This window comes from Kogia breviceps, chromosome 1, assembly GCF_026419965.1.
Source record: "Kogia breviceps isolate mKogBre1 chromosome 1, mKogBre1 haplotype 1, whole genome shotgun sequence".
Lineage (NCBI taxonomy): Eukaryota > Metazoa > Chordata > Mammalia > Artiodactyla > Physeteridae > Kogia > Kogia breviceps.
In genome coordinates, this window is record NC_081310.1 from 123940303 (window position 1) to 123962289 (window position 21987).

Below are 21987 nucleotides of genomic sequence, written 5' to 3' on the forward strand. Positions count from 1 at the left end.
CAAATTAAGGAATAAAAACCATATGATCATCTCAACAGATGCACAAAAAGCTTTGGACAAAATTCAACACCCATTTATGATAAAAACTCTCCAGAAAATGGGCATTGGGGGAACGTACCTCAACAAAATAAAGGTCATATATGACAAACCCACAGCAAGCATCATACTCAATGGTGAAAAACTGAAAGCATTTCCACTAGGATCAGGAACAAGACAAGGATGTCCACTCTCACCACACTTATTCAGCATAGTTTTGGAAGTCCTAGCCATAGCAATCAGAGAAGAAAAAGAAATAAAAGGAACACAAATTGGAAAACAAGAAGCCAAACTGTGACGATTTGCTGATGACATGATACTATACATAGAAGATCCTAAAGATGCCACCACAAAACTACTAGAACTAATCAATGAATTTGGTAAGGCTGCAGGATACAAAATTAATGCACAGAAATCTCTGGCATTCCTATATTCCAACAATGAAAAATCAGAAAGAGAAATTAAGGAAACACTCCCATTTACCACTGCATCAAAAAGAATGAAATACCTAGGAATAAACCTGCCTAAGGAGGAGAAAGACTTGTACTCAGAAAACTATAAAACAATGATGAAAGAAATCAAAGATGACACAAACAGATGGAGAAATATATCATGTTCTTGGACTGGAAAAATCAATACTGTGAAAATGACTATACTGCCCAAAGCAATGTACAGATTCGATACAATCCCTATCAAACTACCAATGGCATTCTTTACAGAATCAGAAGAAAAAAATCTTACAATTCATATGGAAACACAAAAGACCCTGAATAGCCAAGGCAATCTTGAGAAAGAAAAATGGAGCTGGAGGAATCGGGCTCCCTGACTTCAAACTATACCACAAAGCTATAGTAACCAAGGCACTATGGTACTGGCACAGAAACAGAAATACAGATCAATGGTAGAATAGAATAGAATGCCCAGAGATAAACCCAAGTACATATGGGCACCTAATTTATGACAAAGGAGGCAAGAACATACAATGGAGAAAAGACAGCCTCTTCAATAAGTGGTGCTGGGAAAACTGGACAGTTACATGTAAAAGAATGAAATTAGAACACTCTCTAACACCATACGCAAAAATAAACTCAAAATGGATTAAAGACTTAAATGTAAGACCAGACACTATAAAACTTTTAGAGGAAAACATGGGAAAAACACTCTTTGACATAAACCACAGCAAGATCTTTTTTGACCCACCTCCTAGAGAAACAGAAATAAAAACAAAAATAAACAAATGGGACTTAAAAGCTTTTGCAAAGCAAAAGAAACCATAAATAAGACAAAAAGAAAACCTTCAGAATGGGCGAAAATGTTTGCAACTGAAACAACAGACAAAGGATTAATCTCCAAAATATACAAATAGCTAATGGAGCTCAATATCAAAAAAACAAACAATCCAATTAAAAAATGGGCAGAAGAGCTAAACAGACACTTCAGCAAGGAAGACATACAGATGGCCAAGAGGCACATGAAAAGATGCTCAACATCACTAATTATTAGAGAAATGCAAATCAAAACTACAATGAGGTGTCACCAACCACCAGTCAGAATGGCCATTATCAAAAAAGCTAGAAGCAATAAATGCTGGAAAGGGTGTGGTGAGAAGAGAACCCTTCTGCACTGCTGGTAGGAATGTAAATTGATACAGCCACTATGGAGAACAGTATGGAGGTTCCTTAAGAAACTAAAAATAGAACTACCATATGACCCAGCAATCCCACTACTGGACATATACCCTGAGAAAACCATAATTCAAGAAGAGACATGCACCACAATGTTCACTGCAGTACTATTTACAATAGCCAGGACATGGAACCAACCTAAATATCCATCAACAGATGAATGGATAGAAGATGTGGCACATATACACAATGGAATATTACTCAGCCATAAAAGGAAACAAAATTGAGTTATATGTAGTGAGGTGGATGGACCTAGAGTCTGTCATACAGAGTGAAATAAGTCAGAAAGAAAAAAACAAATAACATATGTAACTCATATCTATGGAATCTTAAAAAAAAAAAGAAAAATGGTACTGATGAATCTAGTTGCAGGGCAAGAATAAAGAGGCAGACATAGAGAATCGACTTGGTGACATAGGGTGGGAGGGCAAAGCTGGGATGAAGTGAGAGTAGCATCAACATACATACACTACCGGATGTAAAATAGTTGGCTGGTGGGAAGCAGCAGCATAGCACAGGGAGATTGACTCAGTGCTTTGCGATGACCTAGACGGGTGGAATAGGGAGGATGGGAGGGAGGCTCAAGAGGGAGGGTATACGGGGACACATGCATGCATATGGCTGATTCACTTTGTTGTGCAACAGAAACTAACACGATATTGTGAAGCAATTGTACTCCAATAAAGATTAAAAATACATACACACACACACACACACAGAGAAAAGGAAACAAGGAGAGAATAAAAAAGGTAAACTAGAAAAATTCAATCAAACACAAAAGAAAGCAAAAGAATTCAGGGAAAAAAAGATTAAGACTTACAGAAAACAATTAGCGAAATGGCCGATGTAAGCTTTTTTGTTCTATAATAATAAATTTGGCTGGTTTATTTCCCTGGTTCTTAAGAGGGAGCTTTTAAACCCTTGCAATTTCCCTAGTAATAGCAGCATCTTTCTTATTCATGGTGGACTCCTCAGACCACATGTGAGTTTATGCTAACAAAGTGACTCTCGGTTAAGCCCATACACAGTTCCAGAATGGTGGCTGGCTATACCATAAAGACCAACTACACAGTTAGAGGGCTAGTGCTTTGAGCCACATACCAATCTGACCTTTGGTCTTTCAGAAAAAGGTGGGGGGCTGGAGACTGACTTCAATCTAAGTGGCCAATGATTCAATCACTCCTATGTAATAAAGCCACAGAAAAATTTCTGAATACTCACAGCTAAAGACAGACTGCTGGCTGGGGACACAAATTGATGTTCTGAGAGGGTGCTGCATGCTGAAAGCAAGGAAACTTTAGGTACCTAAAGTCTCTCCCTAAGTGTCTCTTCTTTGGTCCTAATTTGTAGCCTTTATAGGAAAACTGTAACTGTAAATACAGAGCTTTCCTGAGTTCTGTGAGTTGTTCTATGGAATTAGAACATGAGGTGGTAGTAGGAACCCCTGAATTTGCAGCCAGTTGGTCAGAAGTGTGAGTGTTTGGGGAAACTCCAAGCTTGCAGCTTGTGTCTTAAATGAGGACAGTCTTGTGGGGGACTGTGCCATTAACCTATGAAATTTGACCTAACTCTGGGGAGTCAGTGTCAGAATTGCATTACATTTTATCAGTAATTATCTTAAACATATATGGATTAAACTGCTCAGATTAAAGCCGGAGAATGGCAGAATGGATTAAAATACATAAATAAACCCAAACCATGATCCAATTATGTGTTGTCTAAAAGAGACTCATTTTAGATCCAAAGACACAGTCAACTGAATGAGAATGAATAGAAAAAGATATTCATGTAAACAGTAACCAGAAGAGAGCTGGAGTGGGTACATTAACGTCAGACAAAATACTTTAAATCCAAAATTGTTACAGGAGAAAAAGGATATTATATTTTGATAAAAGTCAATCCATTTAGAAGATATAAAAATTATAAACATATATGCACTTAACAGAGCCTGAAAATATATGAAGCAAAAATTTACATAACTGAAAGGAGAAATAGGGAAGTCTACAAAAATAGTTGAAGACTTTGTTACCTCACTGTCAATAATGGACCTAGTAGGATGGCAATAATTAAAAAAAAAAAAGGGAAAATAACAAGTGTTGTTGAGGATGTGGAGAAATTAGAACCCCTGTCAATGTAAAATGATGCAGCCCCCGGGGACAAGTTTTATGGTCCCTCAAAAATATAAACATAAAATTACCATATGACCTAGTAATTATACATCTAGGTATATTCCCTAAACAACTAAAAACAGGTGTTCAAACAAAAACCTGCACACAAATATTCATAGAAACACTATTCACAGTAGTCAAAAGGTGGAAACAACCCAAATGTCCATCAAACAGATAAATAAAACCAGATATATACCTGTACAACATAATATTACTTAGCCATAAAAAGGAATGAAATATTGATACATGTTACAAGAAGAATGAACCTTGAACAGTACAAAAAGTGAAAGAAGTCAGACACAGAAAGCCACAAATTATATAACTCCATTTACAGGAAACATCTATAATAGACAAATCTATAGAAACAGAAAGCCAATAGTGATTGCTAGGGTTTGAAGGGAAAGAGGGAATCGGGAATGACTACTTAATAGGTACTGAGTTTCCTTCTGGGGTGATGAAAATACCCTGGAACTAGAAACTGGTTATAGTTATACAACAGCGTGGATATACTAAATGCCTATGAGTTGTGTATTTTAAAATGGTTAAAATAATAAATTTTGTTATGTGTATCTTACCACAATATTTAAAAATTCTGTAAACACATTTTTATTCATTTATTAAACCAGAACCAGATGTAGATTAAAAATGCACGAAAAAAAAATCAGGATGACATATGCTACGTACCTGTTAGTGCTGCTGGTTTGGAGAGGGTACTATATTGGTTTTGTGTAGATATCATACTTTGACGTGGACTTAGTGTTGGTGATGCAACAAGTGAAAGCTCCTCAATAATAATACTGCTTTTGGGATGATTTTTGGGAAGTTCATTTAATCTTTGCTCTAATGAATATTTCAAAAGGTCCAACTTCTGACTTGATTCATTAAATCTTGCTTGAGCCTTAAACAGGGAAAAGACAATGGTGTCATTTAAATAGTTATATTCTTTGACTAATATATTTATTAAGTTAAAATTTTTATTTAAAATTACTTCTGAAAGTGCTTTTCTGTCTGTTACTTTTCCTGAGCCAAGTAATTTCATTACATTCTTTGCACCTTCTGCTACTGCAAACTCTATCCTAAAATGATGCCTTAATTCTTCCATCCGAAGTTCAAGAGGACTTATGACAGGTTTGGCTAGAGGGAGACAAAAAAAAAAAAAAAAAAAACTTAATTGAACCATTTATTTGACTTTCTAATACATAGGGATTAAAACTCAAGAAAAAGAAATAAATTCTTACAACATTAAAAGTTCGTTCTTAAAAGTCAATAAACACTGAAGTAATACTTAATAGACACAATGTTAAAATACAGTCTTACATCTTAGCCATCAAAACTCAAAGATAAAAAACCAGAATGCCTCCTCCTCCTTAATTTTGAACCACCACTTCTTTCCTTAAAATTTATTTAGCACTATATATGCCCATAATAATAAGAATGACAATTTATCTCTGTTCCATCACCATTATCAAAAGCCAATTCATTGGTCTGGACTGCCTGAAGAATCTGCATTCGTATCACTTCTATTTTTGTCTTGCTGTCTTGGAGCAGCTGTTGAGCTGTGCCATGGAGTTTCCGATCCTATTAAGAATAAGTTTGAAAAGGTAAGCAGATACAGAGACAAATAAACCATTTTTATAACTTCTAAGTAAGAGCAAATGACATCAGCAAGTGAAAAACAGGGGTCAAAAGAATACTGTGAGCACTATAATATATATACTTGGGGTAGATACATTTATTTTGAAAAGCATCAAACTGATAGAGTGAAAAATAAGAAAAACAACTGAATTAGTTAAAAGTTAGGGAGTAAGTTATAGTGAATAAACTTCTATCATGTCTAAAGACTTCAAGAAAGGTCCTGATATAAGTGAAATAATGTTACTGTCCTACCTCTCAGTTTAGTTCCAGTAGTATTGAATCACAAAAAACTTACCATTTAACAACCCACCCAAAGATGTCCATGTGGCAATCCCCAGAACCTTGTGAATGTTACCTTACATGTGAAAGTGAAATTAAGATAGCAGATGGAACTGAGGTTGTTAATCACCCAACCTCAAAATACAGAGGTTATCCTGGATTATCCAGATGGACCCAATGTAATCATAAGGGTCCTTAAATGTAGAAGAGGAAGGCAGAAGAGGAGGTCACATGAGAAGAACTGGAGCCACTGTTTCTGGCTTCAAAGACAGAGGAAGAGGGCCATGAGCCAAGGAATATGGGCAGCCTCTAGAAGATGGAAAGGGTAAGGAAACAAATTTTCTCCTATGTCCTCCAGAATGTGAAATCCATTTCGGACTTCTAAATTATAAAACTGTAATGTAATAAATGTGTTGTTTTAAGCCACTAAATTTGTGATAATTTGATACAGCAGCCACAGAAAACTAACATAGGATTCTTTTCAAAAGTTTCATGAGAAAAGTAACAGAAGTTAATGCCATCTCCTAATTAGTTACATTAGTTGTCAAAGTCTAGTAGGCTTCAATCCACAAAAAAGAAATGATAAAACTAAGCATCAAGTTAGGAAGCACTTATTCACAAGAAAGACCAATTTTTGCATATTATTTAAGCATTTCTACTTTTATCACTGAGGCAGTCAGTATTAATCTGGAAATAAAATAGCATACAATCAACCTATATTCTCCAGAAGACTCAAAACTACTAGCTAAGAGACAAGCATCAAATGTGCAGCATCATATCAATAAATCAAACACACACAATATATCATGACACTGAATTAAGGAGAGGATGGAGATACTTGTGATGGGAAAGACAATATATACAAGGAAAAAAAAGTGAGCTGAAATATATCACATTAGACACCAATACAACACATTAAAAAAGTGAGCTGATATATATCACATTAAACACCAATATAACAAGTTAAACACGTTATATACAGTGGAGGAAAAATCAATGAGCAAATTCATGAATTTTTCTTTCATTTCTCTCCCGTTCCCATGGTCACTCATTTAGGAAAGAGTTTCTGGTCAGATTTTGTTCTTTATTAAACAAAATATTTAGATTTCACATTGAGTTGGGCTTACATAGTTTACTAAGTCCCTTAAATATTCATTTACAACATGAAGCATACACACACACTATACTTTTTTAAAATTATGCTTTACCATTAAGAACACTAGCTTGAATCTGGTGTTTGTCTATGACTCATTAGATATGCTTTTATGAATATACCTATTAACCTTCCAAATTTAAAATAAAAATACTTTTAAATTCCTCTTGTTATCCAGTATTAGGAACATCAAACTGAAGATTTGAAATAATTTTTCTATTTCTCTGAGATCAGATTAGAGTAAGAGAAAAAGTTAGTATTTCAAAACTCCTAATTTAATGGGACAAATAGGTTTCTTGAAGAAACTATGTAAGCAGGGATACCATTCTCTAAAATACAGAGCTTCTGTAAGCATTAGATAAAACTAAAATTATATTGCCTAGCATATGATTGGCATTAAAATGTTCTCTTTTAGAGGAATAATGATGAATTATAGAATCTCAATGAAGTTCTAATGTAAAAGTATAAATATTTATATATGCTTTTCAATTAAGTTATGCCTTTTATTATTTTATCACTATGCAAAAAGACAGTAGTTCTGTCATTTACTTCTTTAGAAATGCCTTTCTTAACTATTTCAATTCAACGTGCAAGGAAAAGCATTTGTATTTCATTTTAAAAAGTAAATGATTTTTCCCACACAGATTTCTGGAAGATGTGCATAGATGTCAAAGTATGATAAAGGTTTTTAAAACTGACATTGGATATTACCTAGCACAGGCAATTTACAGTTACTACATGTCAGTCTTATGCTTTCCTGCATTCAATGAATTTTTATTGTCAGTTTTATGCTTTCAGGCATTCAATGGATTTTTGTGTTGAGCACCTAATATGCTGAAGACAAGAAGAAAGCTAGATCCAAAGCATATGAACTGGTTTATATATTAGAGAAATACTAGCTTTTATGCTAAAGCTATGAGAAGATTTTTACATATATAGGTTGAACCATATGAACATGCCAATATCTGATTCTGAACTAAAAAAACCGCAATTTCACATGGTTCAAACTAACAGACTAGATAAAGTCGTTAACTATTAGTAATTAGCATACTACATTCTACAAATAATTATATTTCAAATGTACATTTTACAATTATAAATAAAAATAAAGTACATTTTATATTTTCAAATTATATTTTTTATTTTATAAAAAATAACTTTTTGTTTTAAAAGTCATAGTGTGATACTGTAAATAATAAACTACACTATACGCACAGCTTTCAGAAATAAATAAACCAATCATTATCTTTATTTTTCCATCACATATTTATGGCTTACTTTGCATGAATTAAATGTTGCCACATCCAGTAAAAATACAAAGATTAATTAGTTAGAATGCTACCATATAAAACTTATAGTTTGAAGAGATACAGATACTATTATATGTAACAGAATGTTAAAAGTAGTCACAGAAAAATTCACAGGAAGATGGGATCAGTTTTAGTGGAAGGAATCCAGAAAAATTTTGTGAGCTTTTAATATAGGTAAGACTGGAATATGTCAATTTTGGAAGATCTGAGAAAGGGAGGCTTAGATAGATGGTCCAGTACTTTCAAATGAGGAAAAAGAAAATACTTGGAAGGATTTAAAAAAAGAAAAACAAAGGTGATAGAGGCTAGAAAGAACCCCAGATATTAATAAATAGCTTAGTTTGTCATATGAATGTATGAACAGGAAACATTTCTTCAGCATGTCTTATCAAGTCCTCAGAGATTATTCTGAAAACCAGTGGTACTACCTAGCCATAAAATTTACATTCTAATGTTGAAAATAGATGATAAAGAAATTGATTGTATAAATTATTATTTCAGGTAGTGGTAATGCAGTGAAAGGGATAAGGAAAGACATGGGTTGCTATTTTACATAAGATAGTAATGAAGAGCTTGCTGAAGAGGCAGTATCTGAGTAGAGATTGTAATGAAGTGAGAGGGAATGCCATGAAAAGTACTTGGGAGAAGAGCGATCTAGGCAGAGACAGTAAATGCAAAGGCCCTGAGGTAAAAGTGTCCTTGGTATGTCCAAAAGATAGCAAAGAAGTCAATATGGCTAGAGGGTAATGAGAGAGAATGAAAGAGTTTTGGAAGATAAGATTGGAAGGTAGCCAGGGGTAAATCATGTATGAACTTGCAAAATCACAGTAAGGACTCTGGATTTTGTTCTAAAATAGCTAGAAAGCCACTGGAAGGTTTTGAACAAGCGTGTGAAAATATCTGACTTACCTTTTGAAAGGACAACTCTAGCTATAAAATATACAGGGGTAATAATTTTATCATACAGAATCCAATAACCAGAGTTCTGAAGAGGACTTATCTACTGTCAAGCTGAGTTAATCATACATATCACTAAATTGGCTCCCCATTATGAATTACCTATCATTGTGAAGGATTCCACCATTCATCAGTCTGTTCACATAACCAATCTAAGAATCATCTTCAATTCTTCCTTCTTCCTCATATCCAGACACCACATATTTATTCTACCAAAATTGCTTGACTCTCTCTTCTTTGCTTTCATTGCTGTTACAAGAGGCATTAAGCATGTTTAACCTGGACTACCACAAAAGCCTCCTTAAACTTGCTGCCTGTAGACTTGACCCTCTCTAATTAATTCTTCACGTCTGAGGAAGATGGATGTGAACTTTCTAAACTGTAAATCTGATCATGTATTTTCTTTGCTAAAAGTCTTTCAGCAACTCCCTACACTTTATAAGATAGAATCTCAACTGCTTAATTTTGTACAAAGTACTTTATAATCTGGTTTGTCTTTCATTATGCTACACCTCTCACTATACTTCACCTGCTTAAAGCTCTTCTGGTGGGGAACAGAAAAAATCCTGTTGGATTCATCTGAAGGACTTTTCCCAAATAAAATGTGTCTTTCTGGAGATTCAGATGTTACCCCAGTAGGGCATGGCCTTTCATTGAAAATAACTGCTAGAGTTGATGACTGTTACCATTAGAAGTGCAGCCTACCTACCCTCAGGTATGTCGGATAAGAAATTGCCATATGAGGGCTTCCCTGGTGGCGCAGTGGTTGAGAGTCCGCCTGCCGGTGCAGGGGACACGGGTTCGTGCCCCGGTCTGGGAGGATCCCGCGTGCCGCGGAGCGGCTGGGCCCGTGAGCCATGGCCGCTGAGCCTGCGCGTCCGGAGCCTGTGCTCCGCAACGGGAGAGGCCACGGCAGTGAGAGGCCCGCGTACCGCAAAAAAAAAAAAAAAAAAAAAAAGAAATTGCCATATGAAAGCACTTCCTTAGAGCAAGCCACTGTATCCCACAGTTCTTTACCCTTTATATACTGGGCTTACCCACATCACTATCTCTAGAAAGTAATTCCTTCTTAAACTCTAAATCATCCTTCAAATCTTATACTAAGACTTTAATTATTTCTTCTGATAGTTAAGTAATTCTTCTCCACTGTGCTTCTAAGTAATTTAAACATAACCACTATTATATATTGTAGTTATTTACAAGTGAGATCTGCTTTTTAGATAGTGTATCTCTTGAAAGCAGGATATTATCTGTTGAGTACCTACTAAGTATAAGATACTACTTTTATAATATTCATACTCCAGAGCCCAGCATAATAGTTATCAAACTGTTAACTCCTTAATGACTAAATTAATATTCTACATAACTTCAATGTACAACTTTCCCTGTTCTCATAAAGATATACTTTGACCCTATGAGAGGTTTAAAGATGAGAAATGAAACAGTTATGACCAAATCTCGACAAGAATAACTGGCGGGCCTACCTCAGAGACTATAGCAGCTGTTAATATTCTCTGGACCTCCACTTGAAACCTTCTCAAATTAATGGATCTCCTAATTAAAAATAAAAGGCTACTGGAACTTATCTATTTGTTTTAGCAGGCTTACTAGTAGCCCTGTTTATTTTGGACTTGTGGTTATCATAAGTTATCTATTTCCCTTTTAATACATCCATAAACCTGTTAAATTTGGGAAGGGGGGGTGTTGGTTACAGACCACTTTGAGAATACAGTGAAACCCATGGCCCTCTTATTCATCCATTTATCAATATACACACTCACTTTTCCTATAACTTCAAAGGATTCATGAACCTCTAAATCTAATCCATCAACCGTAGGTTTAAAAACCTTACTCCAGAGGTGTTTTAATTTTAAAACACTCAGCATAATATGGTGCATTCACAGTTCCAAGAAGACAGTATTTGCCTTAAAAAAAAGAAAAAAAGCCCAAAATAACATTTGATAAAAATGAAAAAAAAAAAAACCCCAAACTAAAGGTCAATACTAAAAACAACAAAAAAAGCAACTCTACCATCCCATAATAAATGTTCAAAGTTAGTGAAGTCCCATAATAAATGTTCAAAGTTAGTGAAATAGTATACTATCAAGTATCGGATCATGTAAATGATACATCAAGTAGGAATAAATACATTTCTCTAAAAATGATTTAGAAATTATTTTGAAATATGGCATATAATTGAACTTTCATAAATAAGTTTTAAAAAACCTTATTTATAACATATACACATGTCTCTCTTTTCAGCATCTTCACAAATTTCATTTGAATGGGTGCATAGGGTACTTGGCTCCAAGCAAAGCTTCCTACTGTGCCCTCCACTCCCCCCAATTTCAAATTCTTCCTAAACTTAAAAAACAAAAAGACATACCTAAAACTTTTATTATGAAATTACTTAAGAACTATCTATTAAAATATGGAAGAAACTTATTTGCAGAGGCAAAAATATTTAAAATAAATGAGTTGAAAGTAGAACGGTGCATTTTATAATAAATCAACCTTTCTAAGACTTTTTGCAAATTATAAAACTATAGAACCTTAGATTGGAAAGAACCTTCATGTTAATCTGGTTCAGTTGTTCCTATCATTTTCTCTTCCACATTATATCTCAGAAAAAGGACACATTCCTATTAGTAACAAGTGTTCCCCGTAACACTGGTTTTTAATTAGGAGTTACATGCCCATGCCAGATTCCGAGAACCCAAAGATCTAGTCCAAATAATCATTAATGATAGAACATCTTCTCTTTTCATTTGTCCTTTCTTAAAGGTCTGTATGTAGTGATGGAAAACTCATTATAGCCAAAACTTTTTTAAATAATTTTTTTTGTTTTAGAATAATTTTAGATTTACAGAAAAGTTGCAGTTTTCTGTGGAGAGTTCCTGTGTACCCTTTACTCAGACAATTTTACTTAAAAATTTTTTGATTGATTTTGGTAGAAATAATTTTTAAAATAATATTTTAGAAATCTTCTGTTTCCAATTTGTTGTACTGTCAATACACAGATTTGGAGGCTAAAATGATCTCAGAAATCCTAATACAGTGTTTAAACAGCAAAATCATGAAAAGCAGAAAAACGCAAAAAATGTGGCACTAAATAGACGATGAAAAGGATACTTGTTTACAGTATAAGAGCTTAAACAAGAAGAGCATCATCTTGTTCAACATCAGCTGTGAACGTTCGCATCAGATAACTCAAATTTTTTACCCCTCTGTGCATTGCCCACAAATGACTGTGAAAGTGCCACAAGTACTGATGTCGGGTTTCAAATAAATTTTATCAGGTAGGTTAATTCACACATGTGGAATTGGTGAATAACAAGGATTGACTGTATACACACTTACATTTATTTACTGTACTTACCTTTGAAGATCCATTTGAATACATCTGTATCATGTTCTCTGCACCTTGTTTTACTTTAAGTTCTATATCCAATTGTTTTTGTAAGGCCATCAGTCTATTATTGCTTGTGGAACAACGAGGGTCACTACTGGGAGTATCTGGAGTCCTTGGGCAATCTGTAAGTTAAATAGTATATTAAAAACTATTTACTAGGCCCAATTGCTGTTTAAAATTGGAAGTTAATATTTTCAAAGTATAAAGAATTACAAGGTTTGAGACGAGCCTGAAGTCATTTAAATGGAATCTCCTTATGCTTACAGAAAATAAAAGAATTCAAGTCAAGAAAATATTCAAGTAGAGTTGTAGGACTATCTGCCAGGGATACTGTAGAAGTGACTACATTGAGTCTGAAGCTGAGTTAGATCATTGTCCAAAGTTTTTCTAACACAATACTTTAAAATTAAATCAAATCAATTTGACTAGCATATTTAAGAATTAAACTAAATTCCCTACTTATTACCTGATTGGTTAGAGAACAAAGCATACTCAAAATTATACAAATTCTACTAAAGTAATTACCTATACATAGGACTAAGGGTACTTCAAATATAATGCTAGCATTAATTAAAATAATCTAAGTGGGGGATTCCCTGGTGGCGCAGTGGTTGAGAGTCCACCTGCCGATGCAGGGGACACGGGTTCATGCCCGGGTCCAGGAAGATCCCACATGTCATGGAGTGGCTGGGCCCGTGAGCCATGGTCACTGAGCCTGCACGTCTGGAGCCTGTGCTCCACAACGGGAGAGGCCACAGCAGTGAGAGGCCCGCGTACAGAAAAAAAAAAAAAAAAAAAAAAAAAAAAAATAATAATCTAAGTGTATGTATAAAAGCCTTCACATTTTGCTTTTTACTATGATGGTAGGGGGTGTAGGAAGACCAAAAATTCAAGTCCACTGCTTTTCATAAAGCATACCGTGGTGCTTCTATTTTGAAACAAAAACAAAAACTTCAAATAGAACACTCTAATTATTCTCAGTAATCCATTATTGTTGAAACACATCTAATAATTCTACCACATATCTAAATTTCTTCATATTGAAGTTATTTTGTGTTTTATCCACACCAGTTCTCTAGATTAAAAAAAAAAAAAAAAGCTAGAAGACTAGGGTAATAGACCTGTTTTAGTTACAAGTAGCTTGGTAATCACCAGAAAACTGCTTAAACTGCAAGTTATTTAACCTTTGTGCTTCAGAGTTCCCTTCTCTCTCTAATAAAAGATGGTGTGACTAACAAATTTTAATAAATATGTTTCATATTTGGTTTTATACTTCTTCAAAAAAAAGTCACGGGCTTCCCTGGTGGCACAGTGGTTGAGAGTCCACCTGCCGATGCAGGGGACACGGGTTCGAGCCCCGGTCCAGGAAGATCCCACATGCTGCGGAGCAGCTGGGCCTGTGAGCCATGGCCGCTGAGCCTGCATGTCCGGAGCCTGTGCTCCACAACGGGAGAGGCCACAACAGTGAGAGGCCCACGTACCGCAAAAAAAAAAAAAAGTCACTAGTTCAAAAATATTTGTTAATTAACTTACAAAAATACAGATGCTATGTTAGACACTGATATAAAATAATATTATTTTATCATTTACATACTACTTTACAAGGTCTAAGTCCTGATCTAAGGGCTTTATTGACTCATTAATCCTCTTAACAGCCCTGAAACAAGTATTACACCTATATTACTGAAAAGAAAACTAGAGCACAGGGAAGTTAAGAAACTTGCCCAAAGTCATACAGGTAGTCAGTTCTGTTCCAAAGTCTAGCTTAATAATTGCTGTGCTATGCTGCCTCTTTGCCATTTAAAAGCCTTGTAAACAGCTATACTAAACGCTGTGTGTATGTGTGTATACTTACATATACAACAGTATAATTATACACACACAAATGTGTATTATGTATATTAATCCTTAAAATAACATTTTGAGACAGATATTATCCACACTTGACATATCAGGAAATAGGTAAAGTTACAGTTATTAACTAGGATTCAAATTCAAGAAAGGTTTCTATTGCTACTGAATTCCCAAATTACAAATGAGCTGCTCCAAAAGTTGATTTTTATAAGTTAACATATGCTTAAAGAAAACTACTATAAAGGGTAGATAAGCTTTCAGATCAGGCACACAAAAGAACTACTTAACATATTGCTATGGTCGGAATGTTTGTGTACCCCCAAAATTCATACATTGAAGATCTTACGTGAGGGTACTTGGAGGTGAGGCCTTTGGGAGGTAATTAGGTCATAAGGGCAGTCTCCCTGTTATGTAAGGATATGGTTGAGAAGACACTGTCTACACACCAGGACGAGGGCCATCACCATAAATCTGACCATGTTGACACCTTAATCTCAGAGTTCTCAGCCTGCAGCCTAAACTAAGACATAAATAAATTCCATCTCTCTCTCTCTCTCTCTCTCCTGGCTGTGCTTAGGTCTGAATCTCAGTTTTGGCACTGAGATTTAGTACAAATCATGTGATATGGCATAAATTACTTAACAATAAATTACTGGGCCTCATTTTCCTCATCTGTTAAATAGTGAAAATAATCTACCTCACAGGATTATTGTGACTAAATAAGTTATGTGTAAAGAGGTTAGAAAAGGCCATGGTGCATAGTAAATATCCAGTAAACAGTAACTAGTACTAGTCAGTGTACAAGTGTTAAGTATATCTCTGTTGAGTTCCTAAATGAAGTGCACATTTATAGCAATGACTGAAAAGTTCATTCAGATCTGTGAACAGTTAGGTTTTCTCCCCCACTTCCTGTTTTTTTTTTTTTTTTTTTAAACATGATACAAGACTCTTGGAAGAAACTGAAATTATACAAAATTTGGTAAATAAAGTTAATTTATAGTAACCACATTTTTAAAAAGAACTGGAATGCATTCAGAGTAGAAGGACCTCAGCTGAGAAAAGTATGGAAATTTGTTGTCTGTAAAATACTTGATGGTATTTAGCCTAGGGTAAGAGAAATGATTCTTGCCTAAACATTTAAAACAATTGTCTATAAAAGAAGCTGTCCTCTTACTATCTCCTCACAGGGCAGAGAATTAGAACCAAAGGGTAAATGTAGGGAGTGCAAAAATTTTATCCCAGGATAAAGAGAAATTCCTTATAAAATTAAATCGTTTGCCTTAAAAAATGTAATAAAATCCCTTGTCTCTGGAAGCATTTATATAGAAGCTAGATTACAAACCATTTAAGATACTATATAAGAAATTCTTGCACATTAAAGGTTGTCCAAGACACTGAAATACCCACTGATTCTATCGGTCTGTGAATTCGTAATAACATTATAATATCTAACACTGTTTCATGGAAAAGTATACTTTCAGTTTTAATAAGAATTTTAAGAACATAAGAAATAACACAACGGTTAAGAGTCTGGGCTCTTGAGGTCAGAATGTCTGGGTTAAAATCCTGTGATTGTTACTTACTGGTGTGATCTTGATCAGACAGTTACTTAATATGTGTTACAGTTATCTAACCACAAATTTTGGGTTACTGTGAAGATAAATCCTGTACAGTGCTTAGGCTAAAGTGTAGGGCTCAATAAAATTACATGTCAGGGCTCAATCAAGCAGCTATTTCTGCCATCTAATCTTCAAAGGAACTAACAATGGCTTGTAATATAACCTTATTTTAGAAATAAAAAAGCAAACTCAGAGAGGTTAAGTAATTTGCAACTGTCACAAAAGTATATGCCAAGCCAGAAATTTAACTTTGGAAATGTCTTGTTTTATAAAGACCACTTTTTACTCATTTAGAAATTACAAAAACACTTTGCTGTCTTCCTTAGATTTCACCTATTTTCCCTTTCAAACTGCTATTTTTCTTCCTTCCAGTTTTTTCTTTTAAAATTTCTAAAAATTTTAATACAATTTTTAAAGGTTACTTTCCATTTACAGTCATTACAAAATATTGGCTATTACTGGTGTTGTACAATACAACCTTGAGTCTTAAACCAACAGTTTGTACCTTCCACTGCCCCACACCTATATTGTCTCTCCCACCTTCCCTCTCCTCACTGGTAACCACTAGTTTATTCTCTATATCAGTGAGTCTGCTTCTTTTATGTTATATCCACTTGTCATATTTTTTAGATTCCACATATAAGCAATGTCATACAGTATTTATCTTTCTGTCTGACTTACTTCACTAAGCATAGTGCCCTCCAAATCCATCCATGTTGCTGCAAATGGCAAAATTTTGTTGGCCATTTTTATGACTAAGTAGTATTCCATTGTATGTATATATACCACAGCTTCTTTATCCATTTATCTGTGGATAGACACTTAGGTTGTTGCCATACTTTGACTATTGTAAACACTGCTGCTATGAACATTGGGGTGCATTCATCTTTTTGAATTGGTGTTTTTGTTTTTTTCAGATATATACCCAGGAGTGGAATTACTGAGTCATATGTATTTCTATTTTTAGTTTTTTGAGAAACCTCCATACTGCTTGCACCAATTTACATTCCCACCAACAGTGTATAAGGATTTTCTTTTCTCTACCTCCTTGCCAACATTTGTTTTTTGTAGACTTTTTGATAATAGCCATTCTGACAGCTGTGAGGTGATACCTCTTTGTGGTTTTGGTTTGCATTTCCCTGATTAGCAATGTTGAGCATCTTTTCATATGCCTGTTGGCCATCTGTATTTTCTCTTTGGTAAAATGTCAATTCAGTTCTTCTGCTCAATATCTATTTATTTATTTATTTTTAATGTTGAGTTGCATGAGCTGTTTACATATGTTGGGTATTAATCCTTCATTGGGTCATATCATTCACAAATATTTTCTCCCATTCAGTAGGCTGTCTTTTCGTTTTGTCAATGGTTTCCTTTGCTGTGCAAAAGCTTTTTACTTAGGCTCCATTTGTTTAAATTTGATTTTATTTCCTTTATTTTAGGAGAAAGATCCAAAAAATAACTGCTGTGATTTACGTCAGTGTTCTGCCTATGTTTTCTTGTAGGAGTTTTAAGGCTTTTGGACTTACATTTAGGCCTTTAATCCATTTGGAGTTTATTTTTGTATATGGTGTTAGAGATCCTAATTTCATTCTTTTGTATGTAGTTGTCCAGTTTTCCCAGCACCACTTATTGAAGAGACTGTCTTTTCCCCATTGTATATTCTTGCCTCCTTTGTCATAGATTAATTGACCGTAAGTGCATGGGTTTATGTCTGGGCTTTCTATCTTGTTCCCTTGATCTATTGTCTGTTTTTGTGCCAGTCCTATACTGTTTTGATTACTGTAGCTTTGCAGTATAGTCTGAAGTCAGGGAGCTTGATTCCTCCATCTCTGTTCTTCTTTGTCAAGATTGTTTTGGCTATTCAGGGTCTTTTGTGTTTCCATATAAATTCTAAAATTATTTGTTCTAGTTCTGTGAAAAATGCTATTGGTATTTTGATAGGGATTGTACTGAATCTGTAGATTGCCTTGGCTAACATGGTCATTTTAACAATATTGATTCTTCCAATCCAAGAACACAGTGTATCTTTCTGTTTGTGTCATCTTCAATTTCATTCAACAGTCTTTAGTTTTTGGAGTACAGTTCTTTTGCCTCCTTCGTTAGGTTTATTTGTAGATATTTAGTTCTTTTTGATGCAATAGTAAACAGATTGTTTCCTTAATTCTCTTTCTGATAGTTCACTGTGAATGTATAGAAATGCAACAGATCTCTCTGTATATTAATTTTGTATCCTGCAACTTTACCGAATTCCTTGATGAGCTCTAGTAGTTTTCTGGTGGCATCTTTAGGATTTTCTATGTATAGCACCATGTCAGCTGCGAACAGCGACAGTTTTGCTTCTTCCTTTCCAATTTGGATTCCTTTTTCTTTTTTTCTCTGATTGCTATGGCTAGAACTTCCTAAAAACTATGTTGAATAAAAGTGGTAAGAATGGGCATTCCTGCCTTGTTCCTGTTCCTTGGAGGAAATGCTTTCAGCTTTTCACTGTTGAGCATGATGTTAGCTGTGGGGCTGTCATATATGGCCTTTATTATGTTTAAGTATGTTCCCTCTATCCTCATTTTCTGGAGTTTTTTTTTTTTATCATAAATAGATGTTGAATTTTATCAAAAGCTTTTTCTGCATCTACTGAAATCATATGGTTTTTACTCTTCAATCTGTTAATACTGTGTATCACACTGATTGATCTGTGGATATTGAAAAGTCCTTGCATCCCTGGGATAAATCCCACTTGATCATGGTGTATGATTCTTTTAATGTACTGTTAGATTTGGTTTGCTAGTATTTTGGTGAGAATTTTGGCATCTATGTTTATCAGTGATATTGGGCTGTAATTTTCTTTTGTTGTGATACCTTTGTCTTTGGAGAACATCCTTGGAACTTATAATTCCGCAAAAATAACTCGAGATAACAACTACCTATAAAAATCAAGGTGCTACAAGGCACCTCATATAAATTATAGAATCAGAAGATATTTGCAATCTTTAAGTACCTGAAATGGTGGGTTGACTAACTTAATACTCCATGTGCAATCTCCTTCTCTCTTGCTTAAATTAAGAGCAGGTTAAGGGGAAAAAGAAAACAAAACAAAAAAACAAGATTTCTCAGACTTACTTGCATTTGGGGGATAGGGAGAAGGCAGTGAATGCATGGTGCATGTGACACAATCCCAGGACAGATATAAGTAGACATTTGTACCTTTGTGCTTCTGATAATGTTTTTGCTTTTCTGAACAGAAGAGACTTATTAGGCTCTCATCATCCTGATGAAGTAAAGCTTGGATTTTAATAAGAGCCCAAGAAAAGGCCCAAGGACTCTTACAAAGGAGGCAGTCAGATCAGGAAAAACATGATTAAAGACAGGAACCTCAAAAGTTGTCATCCGTAACAGGTGAATTATTTGTTGACTTGCTTTTGGCTTGGGGTGACTGGCGGGGAGGGGAAATGGATATTCTTAAAAAAAAAAAATTCTTACTGCTCTCATACAGGTTTGAGGCAGGAAATCATACTATCTATGTGCCCCCCCCAAAATTAATCATAAATTTTATTTTAATTGGCCTCAGGTTGATAATGCTTTCAGGCATCTTACAGAAACAAATGCAAATCCTCTTTGAAAGAAGGCACTTTAAATCCAGACCTAAAATAATTCCCACAGATAAAGTTCCAATGAAAATGTGCCCACAACTAGAAATCACAAAGTTCCGGCAGAATAAAAAAAATTCATCATGAGTTAGAAAAAAACTACAGGAGTAGCATAGTAAAGATTTCATTTGTTGTCATTACCTCACACAAAATGTGAAAAACTATATTTTATAGGTAAAAATAGAAAGGTATCAAAAGAATGACTAAAACAAGAGACTATCAAAAATTACCACGATTAACAAAACAACTTGTAGTAGTAAGAATATATATATATATAATATATATAATAATATATATTATATATATAATACATACAAACAGAACAGAACAGAACAGAAATTAGAAATACAATATATGTGGTCAAGAGCAAACTGGACACATGGAAAGAATTAGAGAAATGGAGATAGACTTGAAGAAATTATCATGCATCTAACTGGAGTTCCAAAATGAAAGAGAAGAGGGAATACAACACATGCAACATTCAATGAGATAGGGACTAAGCACATCCCACAATCAATGAAATACACAAATCTCAGATCCAGGAAGCCCAACATATCCCAAGCAGATCAAATGAACATAAATATATACCATTCAGCAGAACACTGCAGAAAAAGAGTTTCTTAAAAACAGCTAGGGAGAAAAGGCAGAATATCTGCATAGTTTAACCATTAGATCAGTAACTGCCCCCTCAAAAACAACAGGGGAATCCAGAAGACATAATAGTTTCCAGGTACTGAGAGAAAATAAATGTCAACCTAGAATGATATACCCGAGGAAATATCTTTCTAAAGTCTATACCTTTTGGAAGAAAAAGAAACAAGATGAAAGAAGGCCTGAGAAGCATGAAGAAATGTTGAACAAAGAAAATAATAAACATGTGGGTAATTATAAACCAACAATGACTATATAAAATAATAATTAATGTAACTTGTGAAACTGAAGATAAAATGATAGAACTAGAATATGAACAATGACAGCACTTAGGTCAATTGGAGTTATGTAGATTGAAATTAAAGTATTCTAAGTTTGTTACATGGTATGTAAAGAAGGTATACCATTCAGTGTAGTTGACAAACAAAACCCACACTAGATATTTTGAACAAAGGGAATTTAACACAGAGAATTGGTTACATCTTACATATTCAGGTATTGTGCAAAGGACTTGAGAAAAAAATTCCTTTTCTCAAAGGGCTCAGAGTCAGGTACAACCTCTATGTACCTAAATAAATGGGTATGTGTGTCTATTCATGCAACAGTGTATGTATGTATACATGAACATTTTCAAATATACTGAAAAGATGAAAGAATGGTATAGTGAGCACCCATAAACCCACCACCTACATTTGCCAATCTATACACACACACACACACACACACACACACACACGTAGAAAGATAAAAAAGAGAGCAAACATAAATGGTACGAAGATAGATGGGAAAATTAGATTTGGGAGGAACAATTTCAATCAGAAATTGAAGTTATTAGCAGAGGCTAGATTATATGAGGGGAATCTCTGTAATGCTATAAATTTGTACTGTATTCTGTAGGGAATGGAGAGCCACTGAAAGGTTTAAAGCAAGAAAGTACCAGGATCAATTCTGAATACTAAGTAAAAAATACTGGTAGCAGTGTATAGGTTGGATTAGAGAAATACTTAACTTGCACGCTTTAGAGGTAAGGATGGAGAAGAGATACAGATTTGAGGCCTATGTCAGAGGTAGAATCTATAGGGCTTGGTGACTTGACTTACACTGGAGAGTGAAAGTAAAAAGAAAGACAGACATCTACAGTAAAAGTCAGATTTTAGTTACAGATTATGGGGGTCATGCCATTAACAGGACAGAAAACAAAAGGGAAAGATTTAGAGGCAGTGTTCCAGGAAGGAAGAGTTCAACTTTAAACATGCTCTAAGAGGCAAAGCCAACAGGAATATAATACCTATATTCAGGCAATATCCATAAGGTTATAAGGCTATAAATTATGAGACGAAGCCCAGAAAATCCATTTTAGTTTGAAATACCACTTTGAAAGTCAGCAGAAAATACAACGTGATTAAAATCTCCTTAGAGATGAGATTTTCCAAGGCCAAAATGATGAGTAAAAACTGAATTTGTTAGTAGTTTTCCCAACAATGTGTAGAGCAACAGATATGCTGTTTCTGGTACTTTCTGTATTTTCTCTAAATCCACAACTGAGCAGTTGGCTTCCAAAATGAGTTAAGAGTTCTAGAAAACAGG

General features: G+C 34.6%; 1 protein-coding gene across 2 annotated transcripts in view; it reads right to left on the reverse strand.

The window, feature by feature from the left end:
• The window catches only part of PKN2 (protein kinase N2), a 132640-nt gene that overhangs the window by 62629 nt on the left and 48024 nt on the right, over positions 1 to 21987 (reverse strand). For both annotated transcript variants that reach the window (XM_059040395.2, XM_067043110.1), the window contains exons 3-6: positions 12603 to 12757; positions 5350 to 5467; positions 4878 to 5023; positions 4574 to 4787 (exon numbers count right to left, since the gene is read on the reverse strand). In XM_059040395.2, coding sequence (XP_058896378.1) covers positions 4574 to 4787; positions 4878 to 5023; positions 5350 to 5467; positions 12603 to 12757 — 633 coding nt within the window. The remainder of the gene's footprint in view (positions 1 to 4573; positions 4788 to 4877; positions 5024 to 5349; positions 5468 to 12602; positions 12758 to 21987) is intronic.